We start from the raw sequence: 20130 nt of genomic DNA, 5'->3' as shown, positions 1-20130 counted from the left end.
TATGTTACTTGTTAAATCCACTTCAAATCAGTGTAGATCAAGGGGAGGAGACAAGTTAAAGAAGGATTTTTAAGCCTTGAGACAGGGATTGTGTATGTGTGCAATGGGCAAAAAATAATAAATGGAAGTGCCTTTGAACGGGCTAGGGTAGTAGGTGCCAGGCGTGACGGTTTGTGTCAAGAACTGCAACGCTGCTGGGTTTTTCACACACGCTGTTCAAGGAAATGGAGGATCACTCCCTTTAACGGGTAGTATAAAAAAAAAAACATTCTGGGAGCTCACCACTATAAATTACCAGGAATTCAGCTCAAAAAATACTTTTAACATGTCATGAGTTTACACACGTTCACACCCAATTCCATCCCTGCTCCTTTTAAATTGGCAATGGTGAATAACTTTTTTTGTCAACTGCATAACCTACCAACTACACACAGTGAAGATACACCACACCTGATTTACCTTGGAATAATATGCCATCTGCTGGTTGGTTGATACAAACAAATATTTACTCTGGTTCTTTAAAATGTATTTAGACTCAAATTCAACACTTTCAAATTGTCAACTTGCATAACATAATTTGACATTACAGGAAAAAAATATTTAAAAAGAATACACACCATTTTTTTTGATTGCAACTATTGTTTTCAATGTCTTAGCCAACATTTGATTGTTGTATACACTTAAAAAAAAATACTTACACCAAGGAATTACAAAAGCTAAAATACCTCTCTAAAACATGTCTTTACTTTAAAAACCACAGACTACTGCAATTGTACATGTGTTAATTAAAACCATAAAATCTATTAAAGTTATAAAAGGCATCAATAGCCTGTAAATACATCAGCTCCCATTACTACCTCAACATAGCTGAAGAAAGGGGAACAGTCAGTATGACTAGTTAGTATCTTTGGCACTTTAAATCACCACACACAATAAGAAAATGTCTGAGTATTCTCTCTAGATGTCTACATTGAGCCACTGTTTCCACCAGCAGTCACCACCTTCCATGTCTTGGATCTAGGTTATCAGATAGCAGCATATTGTTCTTTCCATGTTTTAGACTATACCGGTCAATGTCTTTGTTCCCATGGCCAATGACTCCACAAGTAATTAGAATACTGTAACTACGTCCGCAGGGAGGATGACTCAAAGCCTTTTCTTTTTGTCTATTCAGTGTTATCAGCACTCTTACGGTCTCTCAGTAGGTGGCTTCGTCCATGTTGTCGTCACTGTCCCCTCCAAACTCCTCTCCATTGTCAAAGTAAGACATGATGTAGTCGGTATCCTGGAACACAGATGATGATGATCATTGAGCTATGCGAGGAGGAATGATAGCCTACCAAGTGAACAATGGCTCCCCGGTCCACTGGCTTGTCAACATCTTTTTCAGTGTCGCTTCTCTTCATTTTTCCACTTGTCTGTGCCTCCTTAGTATAGTAGCTAGCTAGTTTGATTTGCGCTGTTTTTAGCATGTTTGACATAGCTATTCAACCATACATTAGAGGAAGAAGGCATCTTACTTCATCTAAAGATTACTCCTTTGTGAACTTGTATGACGTTTCTGTCAGTATTCTTTTGGGGAGATTAATCTAGCAAAACATCATAGAACACTTATGGCCTGCATAAATACAGATGTGTCTGTCACAAACTCAACGGCACAGGAAACTTTGAAGGCCGGACCCAGTTGATAGAATGTGGCAAGTTCGCTAGCTAGAGCACTAGCTCAAGACAGACAGGAAGAGCGGACAGAAGATTAAAAAGGACTACCTGAACCAATCTCCATGCATAGCCATGGTGACTTATAGAAGATATGCATTTCATCAGGGTATTAGCTGTTGGCCAATGTGCCCGGCAATATCTTTATTTTCGTCTTCTATTGACCAAAAGATGGCTGTTACCAGCTAACAAACTTCTGATTAGAAGGTGAGGATTTTACGGAGCCTAAACACACCTTAGACACCATTTATGCACCTTTTTTATTTTGTAAATAGCTTTTGAGTAGCTATTACGTTAAATTAGCGTTGTTAGCATTAGTTTTACTCGCCGACCATTTTCTTCACTGGCATTTCACTTTTTTCTTTTTATGACTAAATCCCTAACCATAACAATCAGGTTCAAAGCAGAACAAGGTACAAAATGTGACGGGCCTCATCAGTCGCCATTACCCCTTACCTCTTCAAAGTCTTCCTCATAGTCCTCTTCATCTGCCTGTTCTTCTTCCTCGTTCGTCTTCTTTTTCTCCTCGTCCTGCTCTTCCTCAGAGTTCACCGCCTCTTCTTTCTTTTCGAGAGTCTGAAGAGTGTGTTTCCAAGAAACATCAAAAACAGGGCAGGGTACATGCAAATTAGCCCCTAATTAGGACTAACTAAAAGGTTTGCATTTCTGATCATTTCTGTAATATCCTACCTCTAGCTTGATGAGAATCTCCTCTTTTCCTACAAGAGGTTTCTTTGTCCGTTTAACTTGAGGTGTAGGTCCTAGGAGAGAAGAATGGAACATGAAGGTTAGCCCAAAAGAAAGTAAATAAAAATAGCAACAAATGGCGCAGGACAGAAGCATGGCCGTAACTAAACTCTGCAAAAAAGGAAACGTCCCTTTTCAAAGATAATTCGTAAAAATCCAAATAACTTCACAGATCTTCATTGTAAAGGGTTTAAACATTGTGTCCCATGCTTGTTCAATGAACCATAAACAATTAATGAACATGCACCTGTGGAACGGTCGTTTAGACACTTACAGCTTACAGACGGTAGGCAATTAAGGTCAGTTATGAAAACTTAGGACACACTAAAGAGGCCTTTCTACTGACTCTGAAAAACACCAAAAGAAAGATGCCCGGGTCCCTGCTCATCTGCGTGAACGTGCTATAGGCATGCTGCAAGGAGGCATGAGGACTGCAGATGTGGCCAGGGCAATAAATTGCAATGTCCGTACTGTGAGACGCCTAAGACAGCGCTACAGGGAGACAGGATGGACAGTTGATCGTCCTCGCAGTGGCAGACCACGTGTAACAACACCTGCACAGGATCGTAATATCCAAATTTGAGACCTTTGGTTCCAACCTCCGTTTCTTTGTGAGACGCAGAGTAGGTAAACGGATGATCTCCGCATCTGTGGTTCCCAACGTGAAGCATGGAGGTGGTGGTGTGATGGTGCATTGCTGGTTACACTGTTGGTGATTTCTTTAGAATTCAAGGCAGACTTAACTAGCATGGCTACCACAGCATTCTGCAGCGATACGCCATCCCATCTGGTTTGCGCTTAGTGGGACTATAATTTGCTGGACAATGACCCAAAACACACCTCCAGGCTATGTAAGGGCTATTTGACCAAGAAGGAGAGTGATGGAGTAATGCATCCGATGACCTGGCCTCCACAATCACCTGACCACAACCCAATTGAGATGGTTTGGGATGAGTTGGACCGCAGAGTGAAGGAAAAGCAGCCAACAAGTGCTCAGCATATGTGGGAACTCCTTGAAGACTGTTGGAAAAGCATTCCTCATGAAGCTGGTTGAGAGAATGCCAAGAGTGTGCAAAGCTGTCATCAAGGCAAAGGGTGGCTACTTTGAAGAATCTCAAATAGATTTTGATTTGTTTAACACTTTTTTGGTTACTACATGATTCCATGTGTTATTCAACGATGTAGAAAATAGCAAAAATAAAGAAAACCCCTTGAATGAGTAGGTGTGTCCAAACTTTTGACTGGTACTGTATGTGTTTGTATATATATATACATACACACACATATATATATATATATATATATATATACATACACACACATATATATATATACATACACACACATATATATATATATATATATATACATACACACACATATATATATATATATATATACATACACACACATATATATATATACATACACACACATATATATATATATATATATATATATATATATACATACACACATATATACATACACACATATATATATACATATATATATATATATATATATATATATATATATATATATATATGTGTTTGTATATATACATACACACATATACATATACACATATATATATATATATATATATATATATATATACACTGCTCAAAAAAATAAAGGGAACACTTAAAAAACACAATGTAACTCCAAGTCAATCACACTTCTGTGAAATCAAACTGTCCACTTAGGAAGCAACACTGATTGACAATAAATTTCACATGCTGTTGTGCAAATGGAATAGACAAAAGGTGGAAATTATAGGCAATTAGCAAGACACCCCCCAAAACAGGAGTGATTCTGCAGGTGGTGACCACAGACCACTTCTCAGTTCCTATGCTTCCTGGCTGATGTTTTGGTCACTTTTGAATGCTGGCGGTGCTCTCACTCTAGTGGTAGCATGAGACGGAGTCTACAACCCACACAAGTGGCTCAGGTAGTGCAGTTCATCCAGGATGGCACATCAATGCGAACTGTGGCAAAAAGGTTGGTGCTGTGTCTGTCAGCGTAGTGTCCAGAGCATGCAGGCGCTACCAGGAGACAGGCCAGTACATCAGGAGACGTGGAGGAGGCCGTAGGAGGGCAACAACCCAGCAGCAGGACCGCTACCTCCGCCTTTGTGCAAGGAGGTGCACTGCCAGAGCCCTGCAAAATGACCTCCAGCAGGCCACAAATGTGCATGTGTCAGCATATGGTCTCACAATGGGTCTGAGGATCTCATCTCGGTACCTAATGGCAGTCAGGCTACCTCTGGCAAGCACATGGAGGGCTGTGCGGCCCCACAAAGAAATGCCACCCCACACCATGACTGACCCATCGCCAAACCGGTCATGCTGGAGGATGTTGCAGGCAGCAGAACGTTCTCCACGGCGTCTCCAGACTCTGTCAAGTCTGTCACATGTGCTCATGTGCTCAGTGTGAACCTGCTTTCATCTGTGAAGAGCACAGGGCGCCAGTGGCGAATTTGCCAATCTTGGTGTTCTCTGGCAAATGCCAAACGTCCTGCACGGTGTTGGGCTGTAAGCACAACCCCCACCTCTCTCAAAAGGCTAACGCCAGCCTCTCGCGCCACAGGCTGGCTCAAGTAGGCAACAAGAGGTGCTGCTGACAGTGTGTCTGCGCGATACCAGACAAAAAGCAATTTTAAAAACGTCCCGCGACTCCTGCCGTGTCTACAGACATCCCCCAAACAAACAAAAACTGACTCACAACTGGTAAATAGTCGCTTATGTCAGTCAGGTGGCTAGATGCCCGTAGGACTTCTATTGTAGTAATGTTGAAGGGCTCTGGCTAGTATTACTTAGCCAGTTAGCTTCTTACTTCATCCTTCTAACGTTAAAACGGAGCCTACCTCAGCAGGAGCAATACATATAAGTTCTCATAATAACTTTGCATTACAGAGAGTAGGCAGCCTGAGATAGACAGTGATGTGGGCATGTGGCGCTCAGTGGTGAGGCTGAGGCAGGCTGCAACGCATGCAGGAAGAAGCAGAGGAGACAGAGAGAGCGAGGAAGCAAGCAGAGAGAGAGGTTAGTACAGTGGTTCCCAAACTTTGGGTCAAGAAATTCTGTACTAATCTTATCAAACAAGTTATGAACATTAAAAAAAGATGATTTGTTTCAATATGAACATCTCCACATGGCCTACCTGCCCTATAGGCCGACATTAAAATGCAAATAATACTGTTCTAAACATACGTTTTTGTTTCGTCGTTGATGGTACGTGTCAGTGTGAATAGTTTCTCATATTTCCCCCCTTTCAGGGGTATAACATTACAACTATATAACTAATAGGCTATGAATGGGTGATAATGGCTAGGGTAATTTTTGCTGTTCTCCAAATAGCATTCAAAAAAAAAAAAAAAAGTATTAAAATGCAATAAATGAGTTTCAACTTAAAAATAATAAATTCTTACAGACCTCACTTAAACTCAAAACCTGGTTAGGGACTTGACAGAAGGAGGTTGGAATCAGTTCAATAATGGCATATGTTTCACAAGGAATTCAAAGGCCAAAGTAAGTAGCTAAGCAAATAAGTAAACAAAATTTCACTGAGTATCTGAGAAATAAATCTCAATTGAAAACAATACATGGCTTACACAAAGTTTGAATTCCACACACAAGTCCTTGAGATAAAGCACTCACTTTTACCCCGATTTTCTCTCACTTTAATGCAAAGCTCTTTAGGCAATCTGCTCCAGTCTGAAACAGAACCATAAAAAAGGAGAAACACGTTACCATAGAAAATACGCATTGCATAAAACACACCAGAAATGCATCACATTCAAAGTATGAGGAATAATGACACCACAGCACAAGATTAAAAATTAGATTAGTTCAGACAAGAAATTGACTGTCTGGCACCATCAGCTGGACATATAATAAAACTGCATCAAAAGAAAACACCAGAAACAGGACCGACAGTCTGGCTAGGCTAGGGGTGCCAGTGAAGAATACTAGCAGTAGTGGTACAGGGAACAAAAGAGTTCATAAAAGAGACAACTGTTCTGTGATCAGTTGAGTGCGGATTCTAACAGCCTGTATTTCCACAAACCAGCCCCAGCCAATCATCACTCACCTGGGCTCCACTCGATGGTGCTGTCCTTGGGCTCTCCGCTCTGGTACTTATCAGAGTAGCGATCGACATCTACATGGGAAACAGCAGCAAGATTATAACTAACAATTTCCTATTCATATAATACCAACCAGGGAAAACATGTAGAACACACAATTACAAAACCTTCTATACCATACCATTTGTCTGACATAACAGCCGCCATAACTGGGTACTTTTTACAAGCATTCAACAATACAATTATTGTGAATGCTCTAATAGAACAGTTTGATTTAAATATTTACATGCTTTGCCCTTACAATCCGGTTTACATGGACAGCTGTTAATCAGGCTACTAATTACAACAATTATATAATCTTTGGGAAGCTTATTTAATTATGACAAAAAAAAACAATTTCACTTCATTCACACCAACAAATGCTTGCAACATTCTTTAAAAGTTTACCAATAATATTAACCACACAACTTTGGAAGCTAGCTCAATCAGAGTTAATAACATTCTATGATTTCTCTACCCCTTAAACTGAGACTCTGCGATATGATGTTGCCACGTGCAGCACCGCAGGTGAGACGATGTACTCACCGAATATCATAGAGTATCTGTGCATGTGCACTTCAATTGCTACAACATGATAACTATCGGACCAAAAAGGCAGAACAGTTTAGTCTCATGCTTAGTTGTTGCTGAAATCATCCTGATATTGCCATTTACTCTACCTCTTTTGGGAGCAGCCCGTCTGATGTAGAAAGGCAGGGTCTTGGTGGCGGCCCTCAGCTCCTGTTTCAAAGCAAGCATGTACTCCACCTCCTCTCCTGTCTGCAGGGGCACAGGCTGGACTGGCATGGGCTGAGGTAAGGAGAGGGAACAGATCAGGAGATTGTACCACAACACTAGCACTAAGCAAACATGTTACTACGTTTAAATTACTATACAGTATTTAATAATACTGCAAACCGTTTAAAGGATGGTAAGGCTATATAATGTGTCTAAACCAGACAGTGTCCATACAAATCATACTGTACATGTACCTCAGAGAGAAAAATGCCTTGAAGAGAAAAAGAAAACATGTACGCATTACGTTACTAGCAATATTAGATAAGAGCACTATAAGCAATTGTGGCAAGGTGAGTCCAGACTGTGTTACAAGCCCTGACTCCATGTGCACACTCACAGGGAAGAGGGGTGAGGGCTTAAAGGTGGTGGGGGGCAGGCTGTCCCCCCTTCCTATGCCCACATCCTCCAGGTTGAAGGTCATCTGTCCCCTTCCACGACCCCTGCCTCTTCCAGCCATGGGGATGAGTCTGTTGCTAAATGCTGAAAGAATCGTGGGAGAAAAAAAATCTGATAGATGTAGCCTAACAAATAGACATAGCAGCCAGTATTGTGGATATCTAACTCGCATTTTGGAGTGGGCTCCCAACACTAGGCTCCCAATTTACCTTTGTTTACAGGTAACTAGTAACATTAACTAGCTAACTTTGGGTAGATACCGTTCGTTAGGTAGCTAGCACTCAATGACCGCATGGAAGTCCATACAGAATAAGAAAGCTAGCTAGCTATCGCATTTCACCCTGGCCCTACTGACTCTTCTGTATCGTCTTGGAATCTCGAAAGTTAATTTCACACATGATTACACCAAATCCTTAGCAAGCAAAATATATAGCTACAGTAATTAGCTATGATACTTGAACTGCCGGCAAGTGACCTCTCCAGTGCAGCATTGTTTGCATAGCCAGCTAGCTATTATTGGCTGGCATTCAAGCAAGCTAACGTTATATTTGGCAGCTATTCTATGACATTATACTTTTTCACGTACCTACAATGTGTCAGTTGAGATCGTGAAATATAGAGCCAAGCCCTGAAACGTACAGTATAAAAACCAAGCCCAACAGAATCCAACCCAAATATCTTGAATGGCTAGCTAACTTAGTAGTAACGTTAGAAATGCTGCAGTCTGCAGAGCCCAAACCAGATCCACTGGCTTGATAGCGATGTAGCCAACGTTAGTCTGACGATTAGGCTTGCAGGCTGAGCGTTCTAATACACTACAGTGCAGGCAATAATACGTATGCTGTTTTTCCTCTTGATACATACATAGCTTATTATACTGTATAATCGAAAAATTATTTCTGAGTAAGCCCACACGTGCACAGACTGTCGGATGTTTTCAACTGGAGTACACGTGTGTTCCGTCGGCATTGAATGTCTCAGGAAACATATTCTGTGCGCAATATTTCTACCCTACTGTCTGTACTGGTATAACGTTAGAATTTAACCTTTAATCTTTAACCTTTGAATTTAACCTTTAACCTGCAATGACCTGACAAGATCATGAAGGAACAATTGTCCAGACAGAGGGTTGAGTTTACGAATTGACGGTTTATTAACCCAACATTACACAGGCTACTGTTTGGCTGTAGCCCACGCCAAATAAACGAAAGACACACCACAAGCCAAACGTAACCTCTTGTGAAGCCCAGACGTAAGAGAGAGAACAATGGCTAAACCTGGTCTTAACTTCCAACGCTCCATCCCCCTGCCCAACCCCCCTCCACGCCACTCCGCCAATAACTAGGATGCCCGGCATCAGAACATTCCAGGCATCCCCGTGATGGGCAGATAGCAGGTTGATTGGTATGTCGGACCCCGCGAACACTGTTAAGTACAACACAACCCACTAATAGCCTACCACACAGGTGTCAAACTCATTCCACGGGGGGCCGAGTGTCTGCGGGTTTTCGCTCCTCCCTTGTACTTGATTGATGAATTAACATCACTAATTAGTTAGGAACTCCCCACACCTGGTTGTCTAGGGCTTTATTGAAAGGAAAAACCAAAAACCTGCAGACACTAGGCCCTCCGTGGAATGAGTTTGACACCCCTGGCCTACCACATAACACACCGCTGTCTGTGCCGGTCGCTACAATATTCTGTGCGCAATATTTCCACCCTACTGTCTGTACTGGTATAACGTTAGAATTTAACCTTTATTTTTTTATAGAATAATTGTTACTTTAATCTAGCATAATACAATTTCCCCACAAAAAAATGTGGTAGCGTTTTTTAGCAGTTGTTCATTTGTTAATTATTCTGTCTGAGCTATAAGGAAAAACGTCTCACAACATATTCGTGCTCCCCACTGCCACCATGCAGCACTATTATTCCTTACGTTTTAAGATTTGGGATAGTTTGAGTAAGAAACTGACGGAAAGGGGGATGGATGGATACCTAGTCAGTTGCACAACTAAATGCATTCAACCGAAATTCGTCTTCCGCATTAAACCCAACTCCTCTTAATCAGGTGTGTTTAGTTTGGAGTGCGTTTTATATTTGCATGTAAGCTTTGTGGTTGTGTTGCTGAAAAGGTTAGCCTCTTAAATGGCATGTAAATGCCAAATTATTACTTTACACATCTACCCCTATAGACTTCACAGGAAAACAATGTTTTTGTAGAACACAAGTCATAAAATCCAGAAGTAAATCGTTCCATCCTTTATTAAACATAGCTTGCAAGAGATAAATATTACAAAGTTATTTCCTCCAAAATTAGCTTATTTTTTCAGTCAATGCATAATCGTTATTAATCAACTGGCAGTATTCAAACAGCATTAATATTTTTTTATTTTAATTTTTATTTGAAGACAGTTAAATATCAAGTATGTGCAAAAGGTCAGGATTTATATTTGAAATAAAACAAACAAAAAAGGGATTTATTTTCTAGGATAAAAATGAATTCTCTTTTCACCCATTCCCCAGATGTCCATTCAATTGATACAGATTGATAATGACTCCATGACATTTTTTTTCTCACAAATGTAATTTACAACATCAACATTATGCAATGTTTAAACTGAGGAATTGCAGTTCATTTTACATGTATAAAAGAAAAACTTCAGCATATTCACTTCAAATGTAGAAAATTATTTGCAATGAATACACCCCCCCCCCCCCCCTTCAAAAAGTTCCCTGTATTTCCAACAATAACTAATTTGCCAAGAGTACATTAAAGGATACCAATAAAATAACATAATACATTTGTTTAGCCAGGAAATGTGATCAACCCTCCATAAGAATAACATCACAATTAGTACACCCCATAACTACAACACTGTCTTGATGGGCAGCTTTATCTGCCTTAGAATGTTTTAGACATAACCCTTGAACTCCCTTATATGGGAGTCAGTTTGAATATTGTCAGTTTGAAACTACATGATAATTCCCCCAAAACAAATGTTGACCAGAACAAAGGTGATAAGGGCAAGATTTCTCTCATTTCCAACAGCTCCTAGTACACTAGATTTTAAAAAGGTAAAAACAAATTAAACATTTTACTTTTTTTATTCAATTTATATTTTCCAATGGAAAACATGAGCATATTTTCATATTCATATGGAAGAAAGAAAAGGAAATTTTATTTTTTATACCTGTCATTTCAGACATGGTTAGCCCTGTAGTTCAGTACAGAAATTGAAATCAACAAAACAGAGCGCTGTTTCTGAGTGAGATCTGTGGATTTGATGACTCCTCTGGGGTAATACTGTCTGTCAGTGGTTTGATCATGCCACGTTTTCACAAATGAAGTCTGCATGGGTTCATCCAAAGTAAGAAATACACTGAACAGTGTTGAGTTTCTAATAGAACATACATACAAGAAACATACGTGAACCTGACATTCTTCAAGCTCGAAGCCTGTGGAATGGATTCAAACTCCATCAGAACAATGATCACTTTTCCGGCAAACACATTTTTTTTTTTTTTAAACATACATTCAGGGGGAAAAAATGTGTCTAAAAGAAAGAATAATAATAATCCCATACATTTTGCACATTTGTTACACAATAATACACAGTGATCACAAAACAAAATGACAAGCTTCACTATATTCATGGCTTTTTGTTTGCTTTTCTACACAATATACCATTTTATTTTTTTATCGAAGTGAGAAAAAAAAGCTTATGTACAATAAGTCATTATTAGTTCTGACATAGCAAATATCATGTAATTTTTATTTCAGTCAATAAAATGTTTGATTAAATTTGATTTTTTTTCTTAAACGTAAAACATAAACAAAACAAAAATACTTAATTGAGACATCAGAAATAGGACATTTAAAAACCCTCAAACATTTGACATTTCAAAAAAAGATTGTGGTTGAAATTACAAAAGGTGTGTGGATGCGTCTATTAGTCTGCAAGAGAACAAGAGAGAGAAAGGAGCTTCAATATACAAGTCCAGCTTCATAGCAAAAGGACATAGAAAAACGAGACAGCCGAATCAAACATGAGGGGATGGGAAAGAAAATGTACCCCGATATAAAAAAAAGTCATGACATCCTATTCTAACCAACCACAAAAGAGGGAATTGATTGACAATTGTATAAGCAACAAAAACAAATATCTTCTGAATGTAAACTTCCATTCACATCTACATATTGCACCTGCCAATCAAACCAAAAGGTAGTTTCATATATGACTTGGTGTGTGTTCAGTATAAATAACTTACGAGAACTAGGAAAGGAGACTTGAGATTTCATAGGCCACTGCATGAGTGCACTTGACTTGATACACAGAATCTGTATCTAGTGGGCAGAGCTCACACCCAATTTAATGTAAACCTCTCATGTCAGGCCTGCTGAACTGTGCACACCTAATGATAGTAGAGCGTTACCTATCATGAGATGTAGTAATCAACTGATTAGATCAATTTCAAAGAATCCATCTTGATTGGTTCAACTCCTCAAAGCTTCCACTCGAACAGTGTTTGTAATGCCATAATCTCTCAGCCAAACCTTACAGGTTGTCAGTGTGTAAGAGGATGACAAACCCCAAACTCCACAACTCTGAGACCAGTGAACAATACAGGTGAGATATTTTTAAGTGCCAATATTATTGCAGTGTTGCCATGGATCTTTCCATGGTCCTTTGGCTTTACTTAAGTCTTTCTATGGCCATCAGGATGGTGATGTGCCCTAACCCCTGATTCTACAACCTACTTGACCAGATACTGACATAATACGCTGTGGAGCCATTGGCCTACAGATGCTAATTTTCTATGTCATTCAACGTTTGACCTAAATTCCTGATACAGTGAGAGGTAAAATTGAAAATATGGTTTATAGCAGTTACAGCAGTAAATAATTCAACAATCCTCTAAAATCCTGAAATAAAGACTGAAACCTGTGACGTTGAACCTAGCAAACTAAAAGTCCTGTCTGATCTTCCCAACACTAGCCACACTAAACCCCTTATAGCTTCTACATGGACGCACATGTAAATACTTAGTTCCTATGCCAGCCAGACAAACCCCAAATGAATTGAAGATCCGCTGGTCTACCTCTCTCTGAGAAATACTGCACATTGACTGAAAATTGCTTTAAAATGTATTTTATGACCTGTAGCAAACTTGGCTTAGTGAGTCTAGGGGACTTCAAAACCAAACCGAAAAACAAAAAAACACAGAAAGTGCTGCTGGTGAAATGTACGTGGCAGTGGTAAGTGTTCACAGGCGTGTGAGACCATGCTCATATGACCGACGTCCCAAAGGTCAATGGGGGCAAAACTGGACAAAATCACTTGTCACTGCCAGTGTTAACGAACTTGTTCAAATCATTGGAAAAAGTAAGAGGGTTAACCAATTGAAAGTCATCTGATACAGTCCACATGAACACTCTGGACAAAGGTCTCTCTCCCGACTCTCTTGTAGACAATCAGTTGACATCCGCACCTTGGGGGACCTGTGAATTGTAACATTCTTATTCTCTTTTTAAACGTTTTATTTATTTATTTATTTTATTCATAATAAGAAAAGTGCTCCTCGAGAATGAGGCATCTCGTGTGCATTGCCTGAACACGATGATTGATCCACGTCTCTCCCATTTTAAAGATAAATCCATATCAGTCTCCTTTCTCTCAAGCTTGTCATCGATACATAATCCATATAGATATTTGAGTAGTTTCAATCTGTTCACAATTTTTTGATAATTATCGTCTCCTGGGGCAAGTACCTCTGAGATACGCAGCCTTTTCTAGAGACGCCGCAAAAAAACGAAAATCAAGAAACCCTACAACAACAAGAAAACTAAAAACGTGCCACCGCCACCTCCAGCACGAGTCCTCACCATTTCCCTCACGGTACCACAAGAAAGTTGGGTTTAGAAAGGGTTGAAGTCTCTGGACTTGAGGCATTGAGGGGCAATGAGGGATCTTGGGTGCAGCTTTCATGACCCCATTTTCAGGCCAGTGCCAAGCACCGAGATGGGACGATACGCCAGACTCCAAAATGGCTGCCACGCTCCTCCTCTCTGCAGGCCATGGCCTCAACTGGTGACACGGCATGTATGTTTTTCTCACCGCAAACACCAGTGGACTTTCCTGTGCTTATTTCATTGATTTGTTTATCTATTTATCCACACCATAGTGCACACTTTGTGGATCCTGTCGTTGTTCTCGCCATTAATGCTGTGTCAAACCAAAATATGAATAGTGCTTCCTGGTTATGATCCATTATCTTTGCTGGACCACTCAAAGCAGGGCAGTGAGTCATTGGACCAGTGTCCAGGTGGATCCGGTTCATTCCGCATGATCTCTCTCTTACATAGCGGTATGCCCATCTCTTTTGCTGCTTTAAAAATCTTAAATTAAAAGAACCGTACATATGGAGTGTAGCAGGGGAGTAACTAAAATAAAATTATAAGTGAAAAGAAAAACAAAGATATCCTAAAGCAACCCGTCATCAGTACCCCCTACCTCCCCCCAAAATAAATAAAAGTAAGGGTATGAATTGAAAGAAAAGCTTAATAAGAGCAATAGTAACTGAAGCGGTAACAATAATCATAATAATAATAATAGTAACAGTAATAATAGTAGTACAAATTATTTGAGTCTTCGAAATAATTTTGCTATAGTAAGAAAGTCGAGAAGATGCACTGACAGTTTGCTTGTCTTTTGTCTGGCTGATTGTGTCGTTTCTCAGGCTGATTGTGTCGTTTCTCATGGGTTAGTTTAGGTAGGCACACGGACAGGCACTGCATGCAATGGGGTGGGGTGGGGGAGGTGGTCAAGTTTTTTTTTGTGAGGGCATGGTGGCAGGGGGGTGTTGAAGGTGGTCCTTGGGGTGGGGATTGGGAGGGTGGGGACAAGGGGGGGTTCATTTCTGTCCGTTGATGGACTGTGATATGGAGCGCGGCGGGATCATGTCCAACAGATACTCCCTCTGGCGGTCCGCTAAGCTGGAGCCTTTGTTGGCCCCGACCCCTCCTTGGTTCAGGTAGGCAATGTTCAACCCTGAGAGAGAGAGAGAGAGAGAGAGAGAGAGAGAGAGAGAGAGAGAGAGAGAGAGAGAGAGAGAGAGAGAGAGAGAGAGAGAGAGAGAGAGAGAGAGAGATCAAGAATAATAGAGAAGGAGAGAAAGAGATCGAGAGAGTTCAAACAAGAGGTTGAGAGAATGAACAAGGAAAGGGAAGTTAAAAGGACAGGAAGAAACACAGAGGAAAAAGAGAGAGAGAAAGAGGAACACATTTAATAATAAAACATATTTAAAAATTAACAAAATGTTCCAGAGTCTGCTGTGTCTGTTTTGTCCACCAGGGATCGGGTCAATTCCAATTTAATTTGAAACGCCAATGTAAACTTCAATTAATTTACGCTGAATTAAATTACAATAATCTTCAAATTATGGAATTTGACAGTATACATTTTAATTCAATTGAAATTGTAAAACAAATATTTGGAATTGAATTTAATATATTTGTACATTTCACAGTTAATGCACTTAATACAAAAAATGTACTGCATGACTTGTTTACAAATTATTTCAACTTGGATTTCTATATGTCCAGTATAGCTAGGCTGTCTGAACAGTGACATGATCAGCCTGAGGGAATTTAATTGGAATTTGTGGAATTATTGTTTTTTGAATAACCTAACATTGGAATTGAGAGGGTTTCCCTCTGAATTCAAAGACTGACCTGGAATTTTAATTGAATGAAATCAAATTTACAGGGAGAGGGAATTTAATTATATAGAATATAAATTGTTTAATTAACCCCAACCCTGCTGTCCACCTGACCTGAGACTAGATGTTTGTTAGACAATGATAGGTATGACAATTTTTATTGCAATAATACTTTTTTTATGTATGCTCTCTGTATGGCTATCTTTGTAAAAATGTGTAAAGCCCATCGTGTCTCACTCTTACTCTTTCTTTGAATGCTAACCATTTAGGAAACACCTTCAGGTAACATGCATTATAATGCTGTTATAATACATTAAGACTTGTCATAAGCACATATTTCCACCATATTATCATAATTATCTCATCATGATCGTGACTAAATTCAAAAGCCATTTGGAAGCGGTTTAAAATGTTTCAAATTTGCTAAATTGAGAAACATAACTTGTTATAATAACACGTTATAAAGGCTCACACATGCTTATTACATTTTAATCATTTAGCAGACGCTCTTATCCAGAGAGACTTACAGAAGTGAGTGCAAACATTTTCGTACTTTTTCATACTGGTCCCCCGTGGGAATCAAACCCACAACTCTGACATTTGCACCAAGCCACACGGGACTAATTATATACACACCATTCGACTTTTTCCACATTTCTTTATGTTACAGTCTTATTTTAAAATGGATGGATTAAATAAAAACATTTCCTCATTAATCTACACACAATACCCCATAATGACAAAGCGAAATTCAGACCATTTGCTAGGAGACTCGAAATTGAGCTCAGGTGCATCCTGTTTCCATTTATCATCCTTGAGATGTTTCTACAACTTGGAGTCCATCTGTTGTAAATTCAATGCATTGGACATGATTTGGAAAGGCACACACCTGTCTATATAAGGTCCCACAGTTGACAGTGCACGTCAGAGCAAAAACCAAGCCATGAGGTTGAAGGAATTGTCCGTAGAGCTCCGAGACAGGAATGTGTCGAGGCGCAGATCTGAGGAAGGGTACCAAAAACAGTTCTGCAGCATTGAAGGTCCCCAAGAAGACAGTGGCCTACATCATTCTTAAATGGAAGAAGTTTGTAACCACCAAGACTGTTCCTAGAGCTGGCCTCCCTGCCAAACTGAGCAATCGGGGGAGAAGGGCCTTGGTCAGTGTGATGACCAAGAACCCAGTGGTCACTGACAAAGCTCCAGAGCTCTTCTGTGGTGATGAGATAACCTTCCAGAAGGACAATGGAAGTCACTCCTCAGTAAAAGGCACATGACAGCCCGCTTGGAGAACCTAAAGGACTCTCTGACCATGAGAAACAAGATTCTCTGGTCTGACGAAAGCAAGATTGAACTCTTTGGCCTGAATGCCAAGCGTCACGTCTGGAGGAAACCTGGCACCATCCCTACGGTAAAGCATGGTGGTGGCAGCATCATGCTGTATGGATGTTTTTCAGTGGCAGGGACTGGGAGATTAGTCAGGATGGAGGGAAATGAACTGAGCAAAGTACAGAGAGATCCTTGATGAAAACCTGCTCCAGAGCGCTCAGGACCTCAGAGGGGGCGAAGGTTCACCTTCCAACAGGACAACGACCCTAAGCACAGCCAAGACAATGCAGGAGTGGCTTCAGGACAAGTCTCGGAATGTCCTTGAGTGGTCCAGCCAGAGCCCGGACCTGAACCCGATCTCTCCTCTGGAGAGACCTGAAAATAGCTGTGCAGCGACGCTCCCCATCCAACCTGACAGAGCTTAAGATGATCTGCAGAGAAGAACGGGAGAAACTCTCCAAAAAAGGCGTGCCAAGCTTGTAGCATTAAAATTCAAGAAGACTGGAGGCTGTAATCTCTGCCAAAGATGCTTCAACAAAGTACTGAGTAAAGGGTCTGAATACTTATTTAAAATGTGATATATTCTTTTTTATATAAATTAGCAAAAAATGTCTAAAAACCTGTCATTATGGGGTATTGTGTGTAGATTGACGGACACATTTTTAAAATTAATTTTAGAATAAGGCTGTAATGTAACAAAACTTGGAAAAAGTCAAGGGGTCTGAATACTTTCCGAATGTATTGTATACACAAAAGGGACCAGACTTCTAACATGTAATAGCATTATATCTGCAGGCTTTTAGGCCTAAGTGAAGTGTTACCATAAGGGGTTCTCAAAAACCCACCGGGGATGTTGTAGATCTGGCGACGGCCATCATGCTGGATCCGACTGCTGCCACCACCGCCACTAGTCCCGCCACCACCCCCTCCTCCGCAGCGCTGCTTCCCCGTCATCCCCAGCAGGCTGCTGGCCACGGAGAGCTGGGAGGCCTGGGCGAAGTTGGAGAGGACGCCTCTCGCCGAGCTGGAGAGACCCCGCTGCATGGAGGCCTGAGGCTGGGGAGCCTGAGGGAGCAGAGGGTGAGAGAGAGGTGGAGGAAATCAGTGACCTCCAGATATGTCAGTCCAACCAAAATGGTTTTGGTAACATAACGATTTAAAACATAATATGATACTGTGCCAGAGTACAGTCTGCAAACGCTGCAAACTACAGACTCACCCCAGATTTAAATGGGGCCTATAGATGGTTGATTGAAGCATATAGTTGGATCTACTCAACAGATTGGGGTGGACCAAGGACTCATTTCAATATTTAAAAAATGGACAACTTTTGAGGTCTGACAACAACCAACAAATTAAGGTTAGTCACTTTAATGTTTCTTAGTGTAGGCCCGTTACCTGACGCAGGGCGTGATGTCGGATCATGGTCTCGGCCTTGCCGACGTTGGGAACAGTCGGAGCCGTGCTGGGGGAGAGGGCTGCCTGCTGCTGGAGCCTTTGCTCAATCTCCTGTTAAACATGAGGAGAGCGAGAGCGAGAGAGAGAGATAAGGGTTGAGACAATGAACAACAGATGGGAAGAAAAGGTTGGGACAGGGAGAGAAACAAACAAGAAATTCAAGTACAAAAGGACAGCCGCACACACTACTGTAAAACAGTCAGAGCACACACTACTGCTTTCATCAGTCAGAGCATGTCAGTGGTCAAGTGGAAACAGTCAATTGGTTCACTCCGACAGCTCAGGGTACTAGAACATAATAAGGTCACACCCTCTCACAGCTGTCAAAAGGAGGTCAGCCACAAAACGTACTTATCGTTAAAACACACGTAGTTTGTAACATTCCTGCATACTAGTATATTTGACCTATCCCTGCTGTAAAGCCTGTTGTGGATCTCTTTAATCCATGCTTTATTAAACAGCTGACCTGCTCCTGCTGCAGGGCCTTGACGAATGCGTTCTTCAGCCTATTGGTGTGCTCCGCCTTCAGGGCCTTCTTCTGATTGGACGTCATGCACTGCTCGCAGAGGATACGCCCGCCTTTCTCCTGCTTCCAGTGTGGGGTGAAGTCGATCCTGCACTGGGCGCAGAAGAAGGGCTCCATGCGTGACAGCGCCCCCCGCAGCTTACCTGATGAGAGGCAGGAAAGAGGCAGTTATTACAGGTTTTGGTTCATAAATGAACTGAGGGGGTCAGTTTAAAGTTACTGTCCAGTGTTTCCAGATTTCTATGAAATATTACCTATAATTAATTACAATTTGAGCAAAATAGTTTCCTTACAAATGTGTTTAATTAAGTATGTTAAAAGCAGCTTTTATGTGTTTGAATGGCGTGGACACCCCAAAAACAGAATGGTGTGGGCGTATAACGGTCATTACAAATATGCATGCGAGTAGTGATCAACCAGCTCATCCTCATGAGGATGACATCATCCTCTATGAGGAAAAAGCAAGCATCTTTTAAACAGTCTATTTGAGATTGAAGTTTGAGTTGGGGTTTAAGTGTTTTTTTCCCATAAATTTATGGTTTTGCCACAAATATGAGTATAGGATGTGTTAACATCATTATATGGGTATAAATTAACAGAATATTAAAGGTTCGATTTTCACTGGACAGTTACTTTAAGCACATTCATGCGCAGAATCAATAATCTTGATCATATAATGAGTAGTTATTTGGTATGCAGTGAGATTTGGAGCGGAGCCTGTCCAGTGGCTCACCCTGGCTGTCGATGACGCTCTGTACCACCTCCTCCAGGCCCACCATGTAGATGAACTCGCTGTTGGCCGCCGATGGCAGAAAGTGCAGGAGTGGGGCTGGTGGCTTGGGCGGCGGGATCTCCAGCAGAGTCTTCTCCAGCTGTTTGCGCAAGGCTAGCTTGGCTGCCGCCTGGCTGCTGGCCTGGTCCGCCAGGGAGCTCACGCCGGAGCTGCCGCCGCCACCTGTGCCGCTCGACATGGTGGAAGGGCTAACAGCGCCCATTCCGCTGCTGCCCATCCCCACACCGGCCACGCCACCAGCCGACGCCGCCTGCATGTGGGCCAAGTTCATGTAGATTGCAGAGGAGCCCGAACGCTGGGACGCCGTCACCTGCTGGCTAGTGGCCTGTGGTGCGTTCAACACACAACAGAAAAAGACAAGTTGAAGTAATTGCTATTATTCACACAGAATGGTCCTCTGTGTGGTCTTTATGACTTTTACACATGCTCAATGAATGTAGTGGTATAAGGAATATGGTGGAAACTTCCTCCAGCCATGCTTGCACTGATCCAATGCTTTTAAATTTAGGAGGGGGAGTG

The 20130-nt window shown here is 41.2% G+C and overlaps 2 protein-coding genes across 6 annotated transcripts in view; both read right to left on the bottom strand.

The window, feature by feature from the left end:
- Positions 1-484: 484 nt before the first annotated feature.
- Positions 485-8770, bottom strand: LOC129831113 (DNA-directed RNA polymerase III subunit RPC7-like). Of its 3 annotated transcripts, none has more exons than XM_055894174.1 (8): positions 8651-8770; positions 7728-7870; positions 7273-7402; positions 6559-6627; positions 6126-6182; positions 2407-2477; positions 2173-2292; positions 485-1285 (listed from the first exon to the last, which is right to left on the bottom strand). In XM_055894174.1, the coding sequence occupies exons 2-8, from the start codon at positions 7845-7847 to the stop codon at positions 1199-1201; spliced, it is 654 nt and encodes a 217-aa protein (XP_055750149.1). In that variant the 5' UTR covers positions 7848-7870; positions 8651-8770; the 3' UTR covers positions 485-1198. The 3 variants fall into 3 exon arrangements, with proteins under 3 accessions (XP_055750149.1, XP_055750148.1, XP_055750150.1); XM_055894173.1 differs by having other exon boundaries at positions 8373-8768; XM_055894175.1 differs by lacking the exon at positions 8651-8770 and adding an exon at positions 7996-8273.
- Positions 8771-10033: 1263 nt separating this feature from the next.
- LOC129831112 (transcriptional repressor p66-beta-like) overlaps positions 10034-20130 on the bottom strand; it is a 44971-nt gene continuing 34874 nt past the window's right edge. For 2 of the 3 annotated variants that reach the window (XM_055894172.1, XM_055894170.1), the window contains exons 7-11: positions 19552-19936; positions 18759-18961; positions 18233-18343; positions 17656-17899; positions 10034-14838 (exon numbers count right to left, since the gene is read on the bottom strand). In XM_055894172.1, the coding sequence (XP_055750147.1) occupies positions 14702-14838; positions 17656-17899; positions 18233-18343; positions 18759-18961; positions 19552-19936 (1080 nt within the window). In that variant the 3' untranslated portion in view covers positions 10034-14701. The remainder of the gene's footprint in view (positions 14839-17655; positions 17900-18232; positions 18344-18758; positions 18962-19551; positions 19937-20130) is intronic. The other variant, XM_055894171.1, reaches the window with a different exon arrangement.

The sequence above is a fragment of the Salvelinus fontinalis genome, chromosome 32 (genome assembly GCF_029448725.1).
Source record: "Salvelinus fontinalis isolate EN_2023a chromosome 32, ASM2944872v1, whole genome shotgun sequence".
NCBI lineage: Eukaryota > Metazoa > Chordata > Actinopteri > Salmoniformes > Salmonidae > Salvelinus > Salvelinus fontinalis.
Note: the sequence above shows the minus strand (reverse complement) of the source record. Positions and strands in the feature narration are given on the sequence as shown.